Here is a 23,674-nt window from a genome sequence, read left to right as displayed (position 1 = left end):
ATTCAGAGCCTTTTTTTCCAAATGCACAGCCAAACTACTGACAGGTTTTTGAAGGTGCAAATCAAGAGGGACTGTTAATCATTTCAGAGCTTCTGAGTCTATGGTGGTGGTGAATGAAGAAGGCCTTTATTTGTCCCTCTGGGCCTGCACCCAACTGCAAAACATCAGGAGCATCACAAAAAGGTGCACCAGCCAGGACTCCCAACATCCCACTCCAGTCCTTCTAAATACCACAGTCCCATTATAGCCAATGCGGTTTCCACACAAGGTGGCCAATGCTGAGGAAACTTCCGTCTCATTCATTTACGCTTTGTCTTTGTTTTACATCCAGTCATCAGGTTAAAAAACATTGGTCTTTTCTCTGAATTCTGGCTGAGGATTTACAAGTTTGTCCTCTGATGTTAATTTTCTAGGACAACTCTTGGTTGCAGAATGAGGCCAGTTTCTAATGAGGTGAAATTCCAAAAGACATGAGCCTAAAACCAATCATTCATACATTGATGATGTCATTAAATGTTCACTAAAACTAACAGTCATTTTTCATAACACCTACAGACTGCATTGATAGCAAAAAAATTAATGACTGGAAAAAGAAGAGCTTAATCAACTGGCAGCATGTTGCTGGTTGAGGGTTGTGATAAGGATTTCAGCCTGTTTTATCCCAAAACAACACTGACATTTAAGACCTAAAGCGAAATTCATATCATTGTTTATCTCTTGTTGTGTCCATATAGGCTTGCGCCTAGTTAAGAGATCATGTGATATCGAAAACAAACAAATATTGCCTTGATAAATGTCAATTTTTGTCCAATTACCTAGATGCATGAAATATGGGAGCACCTTCACTTGTTTGCTGGAAAGTATTTTCAGATTGTGAAAAGAAAACGTCCTACAATTTCAGCAACATCAAAAAAAAAAGACCTTTGCTCTTTATGGTTTGTTTGGAAATCTCAAGCTGACTTTCTTGTGCCAAATCAACAGCAGCAATTACAGTGCATTTTTGCCATGACAAGGCAACAAGAGTGCAATGATTTAAAGAAAAATGTGTGAAATAAAGTGCTCATTTAAAAAAAAAAATAATAATTGACTAAATGATAATCCACCTCAATTTACAGAAAAATCCCTTGGTGATTAGTATAAATGATTACATTTGTTCAAAATCTGAGATACCGAAATCATAAGTGCAAAGGGAAATTTACTATCTCATGACAATTTGTAACTGTTTTACACTGTGGCAAATTAGTGGCCAATTATAAATGTGTAAAATCTCATCCATATTTCGCTCATGCCCAAGTGACTAATATTCCAAGGCAGGCATTCAAAAATAGTATATTTTTGTATAAATGAGAACATACAAGTTCATAACATTTAACAACTCTTTGAATTTACTTAAATTTTCATAAATATTGCTGCACCTTTTTTGACATGGAATCCTTATTCTTGCAAATAGCATTTTACAGCAACCCACACACCATATACAATCTTATCTAGCTCCTACAAAACAATGCCCTAATAGTCAGAGGGGTCCAATGGACGGAGTGGACCAATTTCACTGCATGTAACAGTGTTCGACAAATAAAATGTTTTCATCATCATAAAACAAACTTTATCTGAAAAAAAGAAATAAATAAAATAAAAAGGGACAAATAATAACTATGCCTTCACTCAATCCACATCTAAGGTTTTTAAATCAATAAAAAAATGCAATAAATTTAATTTGAAAAATTTAAATAAAACATTCTAATTTTCAAAAAACTAATTTTGCAACTTTTATTTATATATATATATATACCCAGGCCACTATAATTTTACTACAATTCTGCTACAAATACTGTGATATACTGTACAAAACAAATAAATTCACTCATTTCATTCTTTTTCTTTTCGGCTTATCCCTTTATTGATTCAGCGGAATGAGCCGCCAAATTATCCAGAACGTTTTTACGCATGCAGCAGATGCCCTTCCATCTAACACAGGGAAACACCCATACACTCTTGCCATCACACTCATACAATACAGGCAATTTAGCTTATTCAATTGACCTATACCACATGCCTTGGGACTCTGCGGGGAAACTGGAGCACCCGGAGGAAACCCACGCCAACTCAGGGAGAACATGCAAACTCCACAAAGAAATGCCAACTGACCCAGCCAAAGCTCGAAACAGCGACGTTTTTGCAGTGAGGCAATTGTGCTACCCACTGCGCCACCAGGACACCCCAAAATAAGTAAATTGTAAATTAAACACATATGTAAAAATATGCTTTATCTAGCCTGTTTTTTTAATTATGTGACCAAAAAGTGGTTGCATAATCCAAAAACCAGCCTAGAAACACAGACTTTCTTGAACATTAAAATTAAATCAAATTTTGCTCTTCCGCTTGGCGGACAAAGTGAGGCACACACCATCACAGGCAGTCTACACTGTAAAAAAATGCTGGGTTACACACAATTGATTTGTGTTGAGACATCATGTAGGAATTAAGTTAACTTAATAGATTTTACAAAAATTCAAGTGGATTGAACATAAAACAATTAAGTTGTCCCCCAAAAAACTCAAGAATTGTGTTGTTTCAGCTTATTTTAAATAAGCAGTTTGCAGTTATGTAGTTACTCATGCACAATTATAGGTTTTATTACAAAAACATTATTGTATTTTTAGGATAATGACTTTAAAACATTTGACAACAGATATTCAAAGCTTAATTCAAAAATCTCAATAGAAGCTTCGAGTGTACATTTGAATTGATAAAAAGTCAATTCAGTAGTCTTATATGAATGGTCAGAATCACCACTATGGCCATTCTATTAGTTATGGACTTTTACACATTCGCAGTCAGAAGTTTGCTAATCGAAAATCTGGAAGAAAGACAACACTGAGTTGTGGGTGGCGAGTGATACAAAGGGCAGGAAACTACAGTAGACACAGACAGGAAAAGGCAGAAGGACCTTCTGGGCTCGTCTCATCTGGAGTTCCCTATTCTCAACAGCTGCTGTAACCTTTCTATGTGGTGGCAGCAGTGAGGCCAGCTGTGAGAAGGGTGACCCACTTTCAGCCCCTCAGTCTCAGCTTCCCCCCATACAGCGCACCGCCCATCCAAATCAGATCCAGGCCTCGGCCACACATTCCAGCACCTTTTAATTGATTTCATCTGCACATTCGTCCTCAGTGAGGATATGGGCTTGTAAAAGACGGGTTCTTGGGTTTAACTTGGGTCTTTGGAGCCCACAATGGAATTTTGGAACAGAAAGTTGAGATTTCTGAGTTCTTAATGACAAGTACATCACGGTTGTTTCTATTACAGTGTAGAAAATTTCTGGAGGTTTCTCCAAAGACTGCTACATAACTCTTTAAACTCTTGTGTTTTCTACATTCTCAGGGACATTCCAGAAGGTCCTGTTTGTAATTAGAAGCTGTAGCCTAAAATACAGAGAAAACATGCAAAGAGTGAGAGGGGGGGGGGGAGAATGACAAAGACCAAAAGAAAAGGAGAGATCAGAAGCAAGGCTGGTTCTCATCAAGCTTTCACTGCTCTCCTCCCTTTAGGAATGTCCGCCTGCCTCACAGACCTGCAGGTGACAGTGGAAGCTAAACACACAGTGTAAATCACACCATCCGAGCCCAATATTAGAGTAAAATCAAGCTCAGCTATTTTTTAGAAGAATCATTCGTCATCTTAATTCAACAATTTAACAAGTTACCTTTAGACTTTCTGCAAACAACTGTAAGGCTTTTTTGCATTTTGCTAGTTCATTTACAAGACAATGTCATTTTTGAGACTGAAAATGTCTACATTTGTTTCGAAGAGGATTTTTTTTTTTTAAATGATGCCATGTCGCTTCTAACAAACATTCTCAACAATATCGGAGTACGTGGTTGTTTTTTTTTGCTCTGGTATTTTCTAACACTTCATCATCAAAGTCTGGATTCACTTCACATAACAACGTATGGCAAATTACACACAGACATAAGCGTCGTCGACACCTTCAATGGCCAAAAAAACCGAGCACTTGGAACAAAGAAAAAAAAGATACTCCAATGCGAAAGGTTTAAAAAAAGCCCGCTATGACGGGATATGGGTTAGCCCGAGGGTGAAGGGAAGTGCAGTTAGGTTATATTCTGTGTTCAGAGAGCTGGATTTCTGTGTCCAGTGCCAAACTTAGTCCAGTCACCTATTTAAGGCACATCACACTGAGCAGGTTGAGGGTCCACCTCTTTTGAAACAGAGAAAATAACCTTGAAAAACACACTAGTGTCCATACAAACTCAAACATGTGAGCACACACAACAGCACGATGAGGCGAGGAAACATAACTATTGTACATTTAGTCAGTTTAGTGGTTAATTCATACAAGTTCAGTAATAATTGTGCAAATTTTAAAAGGAGGCATGGCGCAAAACCCCAGCCCTAAACCCAAACATCATTGTGATGAAAGGCAAATCAAACTAAAGTGTGTGAATTCATATGAATTAGCCACTAAATCAAAATGTTACAAATTGCCATGAAATAGTGTTGAGACCATGTACTGGATTGCTGCTCACACATAATGTCACCAGATCTTCTGAACAGTTATTCTGAATGTTTAGTGAATTCAAACAGCTCATAAAATGCCTATGAAGTGGAACGATACGTATTAAAATATTTCTTCAAAAGCAGATTGTGAAACATTGTAATCAGACACGATCATAAATAATCTGAGTAATATCACACATAAACATTTATCGCTTATCTTGGGATGCACAGAAATGAAAATTATTGTCTGAAACCAAAAATTCTGAATACACAAGGCAGAAAACCAAAACAATCCAATAAAATAACCACATTTGTGACCCTGGAGCACAGCAGCTATAAACACAATGTGTGGGTCAAAATGATCGATTCTTCGTTTATGCAAAGCAGCATTTGAATTTTAAAGTAAAGAAGATAATTTTCCATGAAGATACTGTAATTTTTTTTTTTACAAAAATATATCAAAACTCAATCTTCGATTGGTAATATGCATTGCTAAACATTTCATTTAGACAGCTTTGTCTTCAGATTTTTTTTTAACTGATTGCAGATGTTCAGATCGTTTTTTCCCGACCAAATATTGTACAAATTGTTGCCTTTGCGCAGTTCTTTCTGTGTCCGCAGTATCTACAGCTGGAAGGAGAGTAAAACCAGTGCTCCGGACAGTGCAGCACAGCATATCCATAAACATAAACAGACAAAATTGTGATGCACCACTAATCTATCATTTTTAAAATTATTATTATTGTTTGTTTGTTTGTTTGTTTGAGACAACATTGCACAACATTCCCTTAATATCGTGCATATTTGTGCATCTTTTTTGCAAAGACATTTAACAAATCAATCACTTTAACGGGTAAACGTTCATTAACCCGATGGTTTTAATAACCATTCAAGAATGTAACAACAATCATGTTGTAGTTAGGCTTCAAGTCCACTAATTAAATATAAAAGACATAGTAATAATTATATTGTAATGTTCAATGGAAAAGAGATTATTGGCCTATTGCCCAACCCTTCTGCTTATATTCATTTTAAAATAAAAATAAAAACTTAGTAAAATATAAATGAAAGGTCACTGAAATATAAGCGAAGGACCTCTTTTGCTTGGGGTATGTATAATATCTTGGGGGCGATGGACTGTTATTTATAACCTCTTAATTTAAACAAACACACAAAGCAAATTTTGTGTACGTTTGCAAAGTTAAAGGTAAAGAGCATGCATATCCATTGCTATCCTTGTCTACCCAGTGCCATTTGAGTTTCAGAAAACTATATTATACTTTTTTTTTTACTCCTTTGTACTCAAATAATCCATTCATAAAAGGTCTCTCCCTGTTCCTCGTTGTGTTGATCAACTGATTTCCCTTATTATTATTATTATTATAACATGTTATTACTATTTGCCTAGACTTCCTTTCAGTTAATATCCGTTATACTTCATTTATGCCTATTCACTAAACACACAAAAGTCACAAAGTGCTTCTAGCCATAATACATTTATATGCAACACGCAGAGCTACAAACAGGATTTACAGAGATTGGAGGAGCTGCCCAAGCATGTTCCCACATGTAAAGCACCCATAGAACTATTAAAGGGCAGCTATGATGTTCACGCAACACCTGTTTCTTTCCTAATACCGGTCATTTCATATAAACAACACAATGGCTGATTACAAGTCAGCCCAGAGCACAATAAAGGCCCGAGACACTTTCATGACCATCAAATGCATTGCTGGTAAACTGCCGTTCTCCTCCAGGATGAGTAACTGCACTGAATTCTTCACAGCTCTGGGTGTGCTGCAGACCGGCTTTTAGCACCAAAGATTTGGATAGAAATGGCTTTGAGAAGTTTCTGTGATGTCCTGATGCTAGAGCAATAATGTTAAAACAATTGACAGAAGTTTCAGCAGGTTGAGTTCATCTGGGTTATTATAGAAAGAATACAGGAGAATTGACTATTGAAAAAAAAGGTCACCCGAAAATAGGCTTGGGCGGTAATTCAATTATATTGTATACTGCGGTACCTAAAAATAACAACAGTATCAGTTTCAATACCATTTTGCAGTCATAATACATTGCACTTATATAGGAGACAAGGATAAAATATAATTTATTTAATGTCTGAAAATGCGCATGCATGGTTGACATCACGAGACAGTGTAGAGGAGAAAGAAATCACAACTTTGCAGTTTGGCAGTATTACAGGTTTCAACCGAACGAGAAGGGAGAGGTGGTAAACAAAAAGATGACAGCGACAGATGAAAATATCTTGAACCTAAGGTTGCATATACGAAACTACTATCCACTAACTGCTGCGAGGAAGGACCCGAGTTTGATTGACTAAACATCTAGGTCCAACTGCAAGGACACAGCCAATAATAATAAGGGCCTTCGGTAAAACAACAAAATACAAAAGGGACAGTCTGCATTGGAAATCCTGTACTGTTGCAGTGACAAAATACTTGTGGAAATGGTCTCTTTTCACACATTGTAAAAAAAAAAAAAAGTCCTTTAAGGATGTGGTACATTAATTGATTTGTGTGCGAGCCTCAGTGCAAAAACTGTTCACAAACAACGACAATAACTCGCAGCTGAACTATCATAGTACGACGCGTCAGTTGGGAAAAGAACAATGTAGTGACGAGTCTTTCCCAAAACCCGTAGTTTCTCTGTTGCAGATCCATAATGTGAAGCCCGTTAGTTATAATGTAAAATGCCCACAATGATGCTCTAAACGGGGTGGTAACAACTTCTTCAGCGAAAAAAAACATCATTTTATGTGCAAATTATATTGTTTGACACGAACACACATTTAAATAAAAAAATCCAATATAAGTTTTAGAAAAAACAGGCACTCGTTTCCAATATTAATTGAAATATATTTATAAACGGCACATATAGGACCTATTTATGTTTCCTTTACAAATATTATTAAGAATAGACCTATTTCATATAAAACCACTAAGCTAACACGTATTCTAATCTCATATATAAATCATATAAATTGTTAATGGTTGTTGACCTAATTTACAGTAGGCTATTTATTAAGAAATGGGAAAAAAATCCTACTTAATATCATTACTATTAATAATATTATTATTTAGATAGGATATTGTTTATATATTTTTTTATTTATTTTATTTTTTTGAAAAGTCTTTTACAATTGACACATTCAAACCACTGCAGAAATGTTCAAAACAACAGGCCCATGTCCTATACAGTACAGATATTCAATAAATAACCTACTATAAATTTAAATGAGTAACGTATGCTGTGTTTTTTGTTTAGACAAGCTTTGGAGACCGACGTAATGTAAATTCCACTTTTAAAATAACAGGTCACCTATATAGCTTTCATCATGAGCCATGGCTGTGTTCAAAATGACATCAATGTTTTGAAAGTGCACTGTGAAGGGAGTGCAATTGTAAGCATGAAGATCGCTAAAACTGAACTGTAAAAATACTTGGAAAGCAAATTACACCTAAGAGTGATGATTTTAACGCTTTTTTTTTTTAATCATTTAATCCACCAATTTTAAATGTTAGAATTTTCTAAACGAATAGGGCATAGGGGGATAACTGAGAATAGAACACAGCCAGGAACTTTGTTTCTAACTACAGCTCCAGAGGTGTAGTTGCAAGCATAGACGTTTGCGACGCAGTTTGCGAATGTTTGTTGGAACAATGGATTTGGGAAATGCCAAATCAACAACTATGTTTGTAACAACACAGCTTACAACCTTAGTTGGCAAACGATTGTTTTCAGAAACGCACCCCTGGATGTTTACGTTAATCTAATTCAGTTTGATTGTTATGTTTGCTCTTTTTTTATAAACTGCTATTTATTGCTAATAAAAGTTGTTAATACTGTTGTGCATGTTATTTTGTTATTGTTTCAGTATTAGTGTTTGGTATTCAGTTTCTGAACAGTTTAGGCACAAGCCAATGGTTTGGTGAAGCTGTCACATCATAATTTTTTTTATTATTCACGATAATACCGTACCGAGGTAAAATAAGGAGGGGGTTTGACGGTATAAAAATTTGCATACCGCCCAAGCCTACCTGAAAAAACAATTTCTGTTAATAAATTTATATTTATTTATTTAGATGAATCTTTTATCGAAAACCATTCACAAGTGAGCCAAATAAAGCGACATTTTTACTAAACCCCTACACATATATAAACATTTATCATTTTTGTTCACGGAGCACTTTTTAAAGGTTTTATTAGTAGTTTGCATTTGTTTTTCCTATTTATCTTGTGCTTTCGTTTTAATTTTAAGTAACATTTTGGTAATGTTGTTGTGCTTTTTTACATTTGTGTATGCATGTTTGTGTGTGTGTGTGTGTGTGTGTGTGTGTGTGTGTGTGTGTGTGTGTGTGTTTGTGTGTGTGTGTGTGTTTATGTAGTTTTTAATCAAATAAATTTCAAATAATTGAAAATTAAAAATATTTACTTGGCATCAAACAGAAATACCTCAAGTTTCTTGAAGTTTACCTCAAATTATTTAGTTTTATTTTTTTGTTGACACTTATTTTAATTCCGAAAAATTGTTTTAGTTTTAGTCAAGTAAAACAACACAGTGAATATAAAATGAGTTAATTTGAAGAATGTTCTCCCTAATTTTAGTTTTATTCAATTCACTTAATAAATGGGTCGAGGAATTAAACCAAACAAATATTAATAATAATAGCTTATCAGTTTAAAAACATCAAAATTCTCAGATCTGCATACAAGTTATTTGCTTTTCTTATAAAATAATTTGATGGTGATTTCTGTCATTTCTTTTTACTTTCTAAAGAGTATGTCCCAGCAGCTGAAAGAAGAACTTGCTAACCGCTCGCTGATGTTAGCTGTCACTGGCACTTCAACAGCAGCGTCTTCTTCTGTTTTGCTACATGCAGTCTCTTTCTCTTGGGTGCAGCAGTGGTAGACATTAATGCCCAAGCCCAAAACACCAATTACAACACACTCAACTCACTACCATCAACAATGTCCTTTCATCCATAGCTTCCAACCACTCACACAAGGAGGAGCATCCTAGTCGGTTATGCAAATCCGGATTTATCCTTCAGTCGCAGAGGAGTCTACAGTGCTTCCCGGGCAGAGGGAAGGTCAAAAGACAGAGATTAGAGCCTCCACAGGCCCTGGGTGGTAAGACTCCAGCTGAGCAATCTAATGCTATTACATTGTGCTTTTCTGATTTCAGGAGGCAATTCTTATATGGCGACAAATAATTCAGATTTTTATTTTGTCAAAGCTGTGAAGAATCAATAAAAGGAACAATAGGGATATAATAAATGTAGAGGACAACATCTTTATTTCAAGCATCTAAAAGATGAAACGTGAAGATTATTTTTTGTCATTAGAAGTTTTTAGAGCCCTAAAATTACTGTAATCCTGAAAGCCCAAACAAAATTATGGAATCACCTAATAAAGATTATATTTACAATTTTTCAAGCACGTGGTAAATTTTGAAAGGATAAATCAATGATTGTACACAATCAAGTCAGTGTAGGCTGAATATTTTCAAGAAAGAAAAGTCACTTCACAAGCATTTTATTTTGAATCATATTAGCAAAAAAATTGAAAGCAACCTTTTTTAAACCACACGGAAACTGGAAAGATCTGATGAGCAGAATCTGAATTGCATTATTTTAAATGGAGTTAAAGGAGTTCGCCCAAAAATTCAAAATATACTACTCACTTACTAACCCTCAAAATTGTACCACACTATTATATGTTTTTTATTCTGCTGAACACAAAAGAATTTTAAAGTTTAAAGTTAAAAACAATGGCTGTTGACATCAATTTGAGGGGAAAATATGGCTAGTATACACTGAAAAAAGTGTTGCATGCAAAACTGTTGAAAACAATTTATTTGTGTTGAATTTCAACAAACAAATAAAATTTAATACTGTTCAACCTAATTTGTTTGTTTAAATTCAGCCCAAATAAATTGTTCACAACCACTTAACGTAAAAAAATTTAGTAAATCCAAGTAATCATCTTTGAATAATTTTTTAAGTGTATGTTAATATTATTCAATGTATATTTCTGTTCAACAAAAGAAAGAGGTTCAAATATATTTGGAACAAGTGGAGGAGTAGATAATAATCTAGAGAATGATGACAGAATTTTCCGTTTCGTGCTTCTACCATGACGTCACACAGCTTTTTTTGAGTTTCGTTTTACCTGGTTTCTGGAATCGTCCTTCACCGGACTCGAACGATGCTCCGCTTCACATCCCAAGTCTGAAACTATTCGTGGTGAACTACCGAGGAAATCTGTCAGGACTACAAATGTCCAGGTTATCCATACCTCCATACTGTACCTCTCCGTAGAATTTGTTTTACACAAAAAACTCAGCCATATATATATATATATATATACCCACAAACACATTTTTCTCGGTTCTCAAAAATGTATCCCAGAGCACATCAATGAGCCTGTGTTGGATGAATGCAATTTTTAATGTTTTCCTTTTAGGTCCGATAACAAACATATCTTTAAGCTGCTAAATTAGGTCGTATTTCTGTATTTTATGGTGTATTTCACTGGTATTTTGATTTTGGTTAATATTCAGTGAGTTGGTTGCTTTATATTTTTGTTTATTTTTGCCGGGCAAAAAAACAAACCAATATCTGTTATATAAAAGAAAGTTGGCCATAAAAATTTATAATTGATTAATAAAGTTCATAAAGATCAGTTAAAACTTTTCTAAAGTTAAGCTTTAAAATAAAATCTGTTGTTCACTGTGAGTGTTTGGATTGTGTTTCTCAGAAATCAAGCAGAAAATACGTATATTTACAAAAAGACTGGATATCGGCCTCCAAATTTATAGCGCTATTGGTCAAAAATTCTATGTTGGTTTCAGCAATTAGGTGAAGTAATTTGTCTAGGTTGATCAAATGTCTTTTTCCAGTATATAAAAAAACAGATATGCAATCAAGCATTTCATGATATCACAATCATCACCTCTCGGCATGGGACGATAACTGTGTTCAAGGTATACCGCGGTTTGGAAAAGTCAAGGTATTAAAACAGTCAAAATTTTCTGCTATACCGTTCGTAACATAGGAGTAAGATTTTTTATTTACATTTTTTTTGTTTTTGTTTTTTAGGACAACAGTGTCTCCAGAAGAAAAGATATCCAAAGATGTTGTTTTAAATTGTACAATAAACTGTGCTTTTGAAATAAATGAAGACAGCAGAAGTCAATAATTCATTTGAACAATTTAGCTTGACACGTTTACTGTTCCAAAATATTTAAAATGTTTGCCAAAATAAAATATATTGTGTTCAAAGGGGAAAGTTTTTTAACCCAGACATTTAAAAAGAATATATTTTATAGCAGTGATCACAATACCGTGATATTTATTTGCAAGGTTATCATACCGTCAAAATCTTATTTCGCCCCATGCCTAATCACCTCAGACGGTTGAGGAAACCAATAGGGTATAATGTTTTCTTTTAGTTTTTTAACATTGAGTATTACTTTAAGTGGTCACAACTGAATATCTGCTGAGCAGCATTTACACAAAATAAAGATTACATAAGAGACTTTGCCATTGCGAAGCTCTTCAACGAACAACAACAAAAGAAATCCCAGCCTGAATGAGACTGTCAGAGAGAGGGTTATAATGTAGCTCTATTCATTCATCAAACGGAGTGGGAGAAACCAATGGCTGAATGAACACTGAATGTATGAACACATGTATTAATGTATGAATGTGGGAGGATTCGTGGACTTATTCAGATTAGAAGAGGATTGAAGAAACCTCCGGAGTATCTGAGCCTCAAAGACAGATGTGGACATCAGATGCTGCGTTGATCAAGCCGAAGACAAAAAGACTGGTTGGTTACGATCAGTGTTAATGCTGCGAAAAATTTACAGCGGAAACTAGATGAAGATTACAATGGAAATTAATTTAAATGATTTCAAATCTGATAAACATTAAACAACAGAAAATACTTTTTAAAAAAGATTTTTAATGTATACCGTCTTTGTTAAATACATAAATGCTTTTTACCTCCTTAACTGTCACCACACTTTTTGAGTACAGACTTGAAAGATACAATATATACAATGTGATGTAGTATCGCTTCAAGTTCAAGTTTAGACCAAAACCTTAAATATGTACTGAAGAATTTACCACCTACAAATCAAGGGGTTAAGTAACTTGATGTACAATTTGTTGATCTGTATTGTTTGTGTTCTTTGCATGCCTTTAAAAAAAACACAGTTAAGATAAACTGATTTGTATGAGTAGCGTTATTTGTTTTTGCTATTCTCTCTGTGTTCAATTATAGATGGCAGGAGTAGCTTGGTGTTTTAAGGCAATTGGTTTGCATATATTTATAATGAGCAAATCAGTTGAAGCTCATACAATTGAGATATGTTAAGTTTAAATGTACAGTAAAGGTTACATTAGCTTAACTGTGTCGTTTGGGATATACAAATACAAGTATGGTTAACTTGTGAATTAGTTGTGAAAACTATAAAGTAAAGTTTCAGTAGTGTGAAAGTTTTTAAAATATCCACATTGTGAAGGTTTCCACATTAACTTCAGCAATCCTAAAATCAGTTTTGCTAACTAAAATGAAGCTGAAGGTACCCTACAAAAGACTCTAGGTATACCTAGGCAGTAATAAGAGTTTGTATAGGTCTGCACTGGAAATATTTAACTTTGTGATATTTTTTTATTTTGCGATATACAATGTGATACAAATACAATTTCACCAGATGACTTATCTCTATTCAGAAAGAAAATATAATGTTAGATGGATTGGGATAATTCTGCAGTGGGAGTGCATCTCCATAAAATCTAATAAACAGTCTTTTAAATTTTTGGGTTCTCCGACACATTTTGTTGTGGTCTGTGCTATTTGCAATGCATTTGTGTATTTGCATGTGTTTTGAGTATTTTAATGCAAAACTATCTGTTAAAACAATTAAGAAAAAGAAAAGAAAACAATTTAAATAAAGTGTTTTATCTTTTCCCGAGTGTATTCAAAGTCATTTTCGAAGAATGGAAAATATAGATGTTGCAAAATGAAGCCAACTTGTTAATTCGAGGCCTAGAAGTCCTGGTGCTGTCATAAAAAAATCACGGAGGCCATACAAACTAGATAAAGTAGTTTTTGATGTGGGGTATACTCATTTTTGCATCACCCTTATTTAAGTAAAACTAAAAAAAATCTTAATTTATTTTGTTAACCTTACTTTCATATTATAAGTTAAACAGATAATATATTAAAATTAGACTTGTTAACATTTTAGAAATTGTTTTCTTTTCATTGAAATGTTTTTTTTTATGTTTTCTTTAGTGGGGGTGTATCAATATATAATATTTTAACTCATATTTAACTTAATATTTTAATTAATTCTGTCTAGAGTTAGTTGTCCGTGCTGTTGTTCTACGGGAATTTTCATTCCAAAATGGCTGCTGAGTGACACTAGCGGCATCCGCGTGACACTAGTGGCTGTTTACTAAACAGCAACAGAGTGTCAACACTTGGTGATTCTATGCTCTTTGATATGTCGAATGAAGTCCCACCTTCTAGTACAGGAGCCAATCAGCAATCGCTTTAGACTGATGAGTCTCCTGGGGCGGAGATGGAACTGGACTTAAATTTCTGCCGATTTTGTCTGATTCAAACGTTCGGAAATAAAACTAAAGAGACAGTTGTTGTTTAATGTTATTGTTGATTCCTAATATGAACTTTAGCTTGGCAAGCAATTTTGGAGAACTTGATGTTTCACCATTCAAACAGAATGCCAGAGCATAGACTAAAGAGGTGTTTCAAAGATGGCCGCCGCCAAGTGAAATGACTTGCCTCAAAGGGACTTTGATGAATCAGCTGGTTTACAACTGGTCAGATCACAAAATGTACGATTTACATACATTTATTCAGCGCCACCCTGAAGAGAAGCTACTAAAATTCAGTTCAGTCTTTAATGAAATCTACTCAACCCCATAAAGAAAGATTGATCTTCGAAAATAAAAACAGATATTTTTAATGAAATCTGAGAGTTTTTGGTCTCTCCATTGAAGGTCTGTTCACTTTCATTCACAAATAAGCATATGTTAATTTGTAAAAGTTAGTATATAAAAGCATCAAATTAAATCTGTCCGTCTTGTTAAGCAATCCTGTCTTTTCAGAAGACTTGGATTAAACCCATCGATTCGCATGGATATATTTTATGATCTCTGCATGAATGTTTTGATTGTTTGAGTGTTTTGGGCAAATAAGAAATCTCTCAGATTTGATTTTAAACATCTTCACTTGTGTTCATTAGATAAACAAATTTCGTATCGAATTTGCAACAACATAATAGTGAGTAAATGATGAGAGAAACAAACAAATCCTCTAAACAGTGATAGAAAAAATATTACACACAAACAAAAAAAAATAATACACATTCCTGCCTGGTCCAAAGCAGAAAAACATCTGCTAAGCTCTACTCGGACAAAGAAATAGCAAGAGTTTCCCTGCTCCAATAATGATCCACATGAAGCCACAAAGTTTCTGCTGAAGTCACTGACAGTAAGTGCAGCATTTCCAGCTCAGGCCCACTCACTCACCCACCTACGCCTGAACTACTGCAAGGGTCACTCCACAATCTATGAAGCCAATGCAAGCATGTACATTAAACATCAACACTCAGCTTTACATGTGATAAAACAGTGAAGCAATGCCTCTGTAGACATACTTTGGATCCTATAGGGCTGTCTCAAAAGGTCTGCTTTCCCAATCCTCCCCTCAACTTATAAACATAATGTCTAGGCTGATGGCTCTCCTTTATCCAAATGTTCCAGAAAAGGCGAAGATGGAGCAAGATAACAACGCAAGAACCTCCAGATCATTTCCATACAAATTTCCAGATCAGCCGTCTATCAGAAAACCTACATCACTCCCATTACACTCCAAGAAATTCTTGTCTCCTTACTTACGAAAGTGTGCAATGATGAGTTGTGTTCAAATACAGAGTATTTGTTTATGATGGCTATCTTTATTTTCCAGTATAATAAAAATACCCACATCCCTAAGGCACCAAATCCTGTCTAGACAAGATAAAGGTTCATTTGAGGTCTGCCGAGGTTCGCTTGCTTCTTTTTTTGTGGCCTGAACTAAACGTATTATCAGAGCTCGGCAGAGGTGACTCATTTGCGACAGTCAAAATCATCTGACAGGCCGTCTGAAGAAAGACATGTGGGTCAAATATGCAAAACCATTCAAACATATGGTTGACAACATAACTGTTCAGAACTCACTGTTCATCTTGGAAGCTGAAAAGACTCAAAAGTGTCTTAAAAGTTATAGATTAGGGCTGCACAATATAGCATTTCAGCATCGAATCGCAATGTGCACATCCGAAATAGTCACATTGTAGATATGCAGCAATGTTAAGTCTGAATTATAGTTGACCAGAAGCTATAGGAATGTATTTAATCACTGTATTTATACAGAATTTATACAATTAATGCAAAAAAATCTTGTCTTTGTTTCTAGTCCAAATATCTACATTTCAAAGTGAACTTACTCCATTGGCAGACAATTTTGCTTGTCCTAAGGAAAAACTCTTAATTTTGACTTATTTCATCAGAATTTTAAAACAAAACAATATTTTTACTGGATCTAGGCAAGGATGCACTGATATGGATTTTTTTGGCCGATATCTATAACCAATAACTCTTAAGATTTGGAAGTAGATAACCGATATATTAGCCAATAAATATAAATATTTTTAAATGTTGTATTTTTATACAGTAATAAACTGATTTTATTTTAAAAACTTCATAAAATTTTTTAAATGATCTTATGGACCTAATAGCCTACTCCAAGCAAAAAAGCAATCATTTCAAAATTGCTAGATGATTATATAGACATATTCACGATTTCACATAAATGCAAAAAAATTAATTATTTCCTTTTCTTCATAGCAAATTAACATGCAACTTGACAGCCATTTAAAGCAAAATACAAAATGACACTCTATCAAACATGTCTACAATGATAAGGAACATGGTTACTTAATTGTATGGTTATTAACGCACAGCAATACGACAAAGAAAGGACAGACTTTGAAGAAATAAACAGTGACAACGTTTACATGGACATCAGTAATCGAATTATTTGCCTTAATCTGAATAAGACAATAATATGATTAAGGTGTTTACATGAGATCCTTTTTGAATGTTCCTTTCATGATCCCGTTTTAAATGTTATAGCACATAATTCGTTTGACGTCATTGTGTCACCGTGCTATCTGCATTTTCTCCTAAGTTTCATGTAATTTTGGGTGTTTCATTTTTAATTTGTTGTTTTTACTTTAACTGCGGTTTGGCACTTTCCCTTTCATTCGGGAACATTTCATGCATGCCCCCATGACAAACGAGATATTGGATGCAACTATGAACTGCTGGAAGAGTGTACTTTTAATGGAACTTCATACTGCATGCTGAATGGAAGAAAACAAAAACCTCCGCACTTCACGATGCAGGTGTCTGTGGTCTTCACTGACTCTGTAGGTGCAAAGAGTGCGTGGGTGTGTGTGTGTGTGTGGACTCATCCTGTCCCAAAACGCGTCCCAAAACATGACGGTAATAGTTCGATTCAGGTGTTTACATGTCTGTACTGTGCTTCAATACTGCGACTAAGAATCGGCATACTCCACATGTCCTAAATCGATTTCTCTTTAGTTCGATTATGACCTTAATCGGAATAAATTAATCTAAAATCGCTGTTTACATGGTAGACTCTTAATCAGAGTATTGTCTTAATCACATTAAAATCCAATTATTGGTGTCCATGTAAGCGTAATCAATGTGAGGAAGACTCTGTTAGAAGACTCCGCTATCAAGCAGCAAGTTAATAGTGAGAATTGATACCTAAAGTGTTACCTAATGTATTTATTTTTGATTGATTGGGATGGTCAAGTAGGGGAGTGAATCATGCATAAAGTTTAATAAATTACAAGTATAATTAAATACAAATATAAATATAAATACTTTGTGATTATTCTTTATTAAACTTGCAAAAAACATGCAAATTATACAATTCAACTCCATTAAGGTTAAACTCTGCAATAACTCCACAAATCTTGTAACTCTGTATGATAAACACATATCTCATGCAACTAATGCTAATGCATACATTGCGATATCAAGGCGGAAACTATATAAATGCAGCACTAATGTGAATGGCTTCAAAATAACATATTTGTTGTTCAACATAAAAAAGAAATAAAAAAGATTTGAGAGGTTGAGTAAATGGTATGCAGGTTTTCAGTATTGGATTCATTATTGGATATACTTTTAAACTATCAATTTAAAAGTGAAAGTCAAGACTTTAAATGGATATTTTCTTTCGTTTAAATAGTGTTTGTCAGCAAAAATAAAGACAAGATTTTATTATTTAGATATCTACCATAGATATTTCACAGAAGACATGAAATTGGAATGACATGATGGCAGAATGTTCCATTTTATGTCTGAAGTGACTTAAAAATTCACCAAAGTCTTATAATCAGGCCTAAATTATGCACTTATTTCTCTGGCATGAGCATTACATTTAGATCTGCATAATTCAAAATGTGGGCCATTTGTAGTTCAGTTTTCTAAGCCATACTCAAAGGACTGTTGTATAATTTATTCATATGTCACAGAAAACTATGTGGATTATTCATTTAAAAGGCATTTGGGCTGCTTTGTAGGCACAATTTTCCTGTCATATATTTGGATTTTTAACATCACATATTACAAAACAACTCCAATAATATTAACACCTGGGTTAGTTATTTGTGCTTTATTTATCACACGTGTCGTGAATACTTAAAAAATACCTTTGGAAGAATCTAATGCATCAAGACTGTACTATGATCTACCCTAATGGCTTCTCGATTGATCACAATCCAAAATGAGTGACAGATCACTTGAATACGGGACAGGTAAAACAGAATGCTGAATGCTAAGATTAAACTGAAGCTAAACTTAAAAATGTTTTTGGTACACTTTTCTTCAGAAGGTCTTGATAGTCAATATACTAAATGTCATTGATGTACACGTAAGTAATAGCGGCAAAATGACAAATTTTCACCTGATATTTTGAGCCAAATTACCAAAGGATAAAAATGACTTCAGAAAGATGGCAGCAGAATCATGTTATTTTTACAAAGAGACTGGAAGCTCTGTTAGTAAAATCTGCTGACTTCAGCAATCTTTGCTGTTTTTAACATCAATCTTGACAGCTAAAAATAAACTTTTTATTTTCACCCTCGAAAGTTTCACCATGACACTCAGGAAGAATTTAGGATATCATAATATTTTTACTTTTTTGTATTTATACATTTTACTTTTCTAATTTGGCTCCAAATTTCCATCATTAATTTTGATCAGTAAATAAAAGAGCCACAAACCAAACATTAAAGGAAAGCTTACTTAATCAGCGTTCAGGTGATGTATAAACCTCAATTAAAAAACAAAAACGGACTCTTATGACTGTTTTTGTGGTCTAGGATTACAGATGCTTGAGCCTGAGATGTGTCAAACAACACTATGATCTTCTTTAGTGGCTCTCAATTTGTTGATCACAAACCAAAAATGGATCACACACACACGTATGTCCTGATCATGAACAGGGAAAACATATTTCTAAAATTATAAACCATAAGTACAGTGAAGTAGAGGTTTGACAATTTGTAAAAATGGAGGAAAAAATGTTTCCTGTAAGTTTTGTTTGGCATTAAAATCTGGAGAAAAAGATTCAGATGTGTCAAACGTCTACGGCCCCGTTAACACTGTCAGTTAAAATATCACCCAATTCTGATTTTTTGCTCATATGTGACACAAAACGGATCTGTTCTATGACCATGTAAACACAAAAAAAAACGCATGAATTCGGATATTCAGACATCGGTTTCAGGCCTTCTTTATAAATCAGAAATAAATCAGATAAGTGACAATGCGACTATCATGTAAACAGGCAGATCAGATTTATTGAGGCATTCGATTTTGTATGTTAAACTTGTGACAATGTGGTACTTCTCTGTGGTTTAATGACGTAGAAGGAGGAACGTGTGTGTGCTCATCCTAAAATTTCGGACCCACCGCTCCTCTTTAAAGCCCGCCACAATTTGCTCCCACCAGACCTCTCTCATATCCACAAATTCCTCTGAATGGTGGAGGACACCATATATAAACCATTGGCGCAAGCTGCGACGACGGCCCTTACCCTCCACCTCAAAATCATTTTAAAGTTGGGCAAACTTCACATATTTCGCAGAGCTAAAAGCAAGACAATTTCTTCCATCATGGCTAGTGTGGCGCATATTCTAGAACCCGCCTTTACACATGCGCAACTTTGTAAATTGTATGGCAAGTGCAAACACATGAATCGGATATGGGTCACAAATAAAAGAACGTGTAAACGGACAAGCAAAAAAAATCAGATATAGACCATTTCAGTGTGGTGATGTTGTTGGTCTATGAACATTTCCTGCTTGTAATCAAACTACTTCATTAATGTAACAAGAGGCAATTCAATCATATCTTAATGTTAAAACAGCTATCATAACATTATTTATCAATATGTGGCTCTTTTTGGATTCTTAGAAGCTATAGAAATTTAAAAATGTAAAACAGAAAATGCGTTAGGGCCGTTGTTTTTGTTTACATACCTCCAAATAGTCTATAGGCAACAAATCGGAATTGGGCATCAAGACCTCACAGTGTAAACGTGGCCTATAATAACCCTTAAAAGGGATACTTCAACAACAAATAAAAATTGACTCAAAAATTACACACCCTACTGGTTTCAAACCTTGTTTTTTTCTGCTGAACACAAAAGAAAAAGAGAAAAAATGTTGTAAACCAATAACCACTGACAACCATAGCAGTCAACAACATTCTTCAAAATATCTTTTCTAGTGTTCAACAGAAACAACCTCAAGCTGATTTGTGACAAGTAATGAATGAGTACTTGACGATTTTCATTTTTGGGTGAACTGTCCCTTTAATTGCTCTCAATTGGTGGGTTGCAATGCAAAAATGGGTCACAGATCTGTTCTGATTATGAGACAGGGGAAAACAATGATGAATCCATATATTCCGAAACAACTAAAGTGTGGGGCCTTGACAGCTTCTCAAAAACCATTGTATGACATCAAAATTTGTATCATTACCAAATAAATTGTACTAAGAAATAGTAAAGGCTACTATTTAAAGAGGAAGTCTGGCTACATTAAATGCAGCTTCGTTCGCTGGCACATTATGGCACATTTGCTGTGACATTAATTATTTTCTACTAACCTAAATACATAAGACAATTCTCCTTTTTTTGTTCTATAAACAAAGAAGCCTCTTTGAATTTAAATATAAAAACTAAACTATTTGAGCAAACTTAATTACTGAATTCTGAGTAAAATAACCTCAAATAAGAATGTTTATTGGTACATGTCAAGCAATACCATAATCTACTTCTCAATTTTGTAAATCACCACACAAAAATGGGTCACAAATTTGTCTTGATCATTATATAGGGGGAAAACCAAATCGCTTATAGAAATGTTACAATGTAACTAAAATGCTTGACAACTTGTAAAAGGGAGGAAAATGCTTCCCGTAAATTTTGTTTGTAATCTAAATTTGAAGAAAATTGTACAATCTTGCCAGATTAATTTGTGCAATTCAGAATTTCCTTAGAAAATAAATACAGCAGTCAACATTTGAAGTGGATCGAAAAAAGTTTTTTTTTTTTAATTGGCCTAAGACAAGTATGGGTGGGCCGGCGCGTAGCAACTGGGGGGGAAGGGGGGGATCAGTCCCCCTCACTTTTAGAGATGGACCATTTAGAAACAGGTGATTAATAATTATATTAACATATGATCTCATACAGCCCCTGTGGGTGGGTGATGTTCAACAGATATAGGACAACTTTAATTATAGTCTCAGACCCACTTCAAATGTTGATTACTGTAACAATGCTTAATTTTGTTAAATACTCAGAAGTGCCACCTGATTTTCAATGTATAAATCAGGCTCCTGAAGCAAAGCTAATTAAGAAACACGAACATAGTATGAGAGCTCAGGTAACTTCTACCCAAACTATTTAAACAAACTTGTGCCAAGTAATGGATCTGATTCAAGATTACTGGATTTGGAGTAAAACAACCTCAAATAAGGATGTTTACTGGTACGTGTCAGGCAATGCTATAATCTACTTCTCAGATTGTGAATCACAAGCCATAATGTGTGAATCACATGTTTGTAACATATCGCTTATACAAATATTGAAATGTAACTAAGAGGCTTGACAACTTGTAAAAGGGGGGGAAAATGGTTCCCATAAGTTTTGTTTGTCATCAAAATCTGAAGAAAATATACTTACTTGTAGGACAAACAATTTGTGCAATTTGTAATATTTGTAGAAACTAAATTATATTTAAAAATTTAAGAATAAAATGCCTAATTTTGTTAAATAAACAGAAATGTCACTTGATTTTTCAATGACTAAATCAGGCTCCTGAAGCAAAGCTATTTAAGAAACATAAACATCGAGAGCTCAGGTCACTTCAACTCAAACTATTTGAGCAAACTTGTGCCAAGTAATGGAACTGATTCAGGATTACTCAAATAAGGACGTTTACCGGAACGTCAAGCAAAACAAAAACTAAAGAACCGACAAGACATGTTTTGTGGGCGAGCATGAAGCGCCAGCAGAGGATGTGCTTCCCTCTCCGTGCACTTGAATAGACCGCCGAGAATATGCGGGAATATGGAGCATGTCCACCGCATGCAAAACAGACCTGCGGCGAGCTCGGCTTCCACTCACACCGAAACAATTCATTCACGCAGCAGAACATCATCTGACAGACGTTTGCCTCCATAAACGACTCAGGCGAGCACACAGACAGGCCTGCAAAGCTGTTATGAAATAACTCAACTCCCACATTACCAATCTGACCCCACAAAAACAAACGCGTCGTTTAAAACGCGGCTTCAACGCACAAGCGCCGAAAACGCGAATGATTCATGATCATAAATAAACAGCGCGATTCTGGATGAGGACAGCGAACACAGGTGATAACAAAACTGCGCAAATGCCCTTTTCGGCGTGCTTCTTTATACAAAATCGATCCTGCAAACCTGAAACAATCATATATCGAGCGGGTGTCGAGAGTAGGAGCCCACAAGTGCGTTACTGTAAGCTTTGGCTACTATTACCAGGCCATGTCTGAAAACTTTACGCACTGTCTCTTCAATGCATGCATGGAGAAAATAACACGTTTGATCGCGGTTACTCACCTTCAATGGCTCTGGTGGGATCCACAACCTCCAGTGCAAGAACTAATCCCAGGTAGAGCAATCCAACAGCCAGCATGTTTGCATTGCAAGATGGCATTGCCTATGGAAATCTCAACAATTGTTCACGTAAGGCTGGATTCAAACACCTCATCCAAACCCCACGATTGTCCGCCGTGGTCTGTTGTTTCTTGCGCCCCCCGACACACGCTAGCAAATGTAGCTGAGCAGTAGAGAATGTGTCATTAAAAAAATAGATGTAAAAAAAGAGGCTTCTCCAGCCTAAACAGGCGAGGTGTTGTAAAATGGCACGCTCATGTATATTGCTTACTGAACACCAGCATGCAAACAGGGGTTGGTTAAAAATGCACTAAAAATCAAAGCGGTTTCTTCTGTGACCAAATTATTCCTTTTGTGAGATCTGGATGCTAAAAGAAGATCGTTTAATTGGCGGTCCCCGCTGCAAATAAACAAAACAATATAAATCTTTTAGAAAGTGTCCTCTGTTGTGTGCCCCACCGCTTCTGATCTTCTGATGCTGGTGGTTACAATTTGAGTGAGGGGGGAAAAGTGGAGCCTCTGCTGGACTGCTGCATGACGTCACCCCGCCTCGACAGGAGTCCAAAAAACCGAAAGCTCTACGCGGCACTGCGTTTCTGCGCATGTTCCTCTCAGCTTACGGTTGACCGTTTGTTTTCCCATCATTCGGAGGAAACTGAACCCGCTAGGCAGCCATCTTGGCTCTTTCGTAGTAAGTGTGTGCAGTGACTAGCCTTTATTTTATAAAGTAGTGGTTTCTGTTACATAACGGAACAGACGAGGTTTTCAATTTAAATTGTGTTTTGTGTTTTTTG

The 23,674-nt window shown here is 35.2% G+C and overlaps 1 protein-coding gene across 1 annotated transcript in view; it reads right to left on the bottom strand.

Moving 5' to 3' along the window:
• LOC130217157 (very low-density lipoprotein receptor-like) overlaps positions 1–23,466 on the bottom strand; it is a 32,216-nt gene extending 8,750 nt beyond the window's left edge. Inside the window, exon 1 of the mRNA XM_056449203.1 lies at positions 22,824–23,466. Within this exon, the coding sequence (XP_056305178.1) occupies positions 22,824–22,920 (97 nt within the window). The 5' untranslated portion in view covers positions 22,921–23,466. The remainder of the gene's footprint in view (positions 1–22,823) is intronic.
• Positions 23,467–23,674: the final 208 nt, after the last annotated feature.

The sequence above is a fragment of the Danio aesculapii genome, chromosome 23 (genome assembly GCF_903798145.1).
Source record: "Danio aesculapii chromosome 23, fDanAes4.1, whole genome shotgun sequence".
NCBI classification, from domain to species: domain Eukaryota; kingdom Metazoa; phylum Chordata; class Actinopteri; order Cypriniformes; family Danionidae; genus Danio; species Danio aesculapii.
The sequence above is the reverse complement of the archived record's forward strand: the minus strand, read 5'-3'. Positions and strand labels throughout refer to the sequence as shown.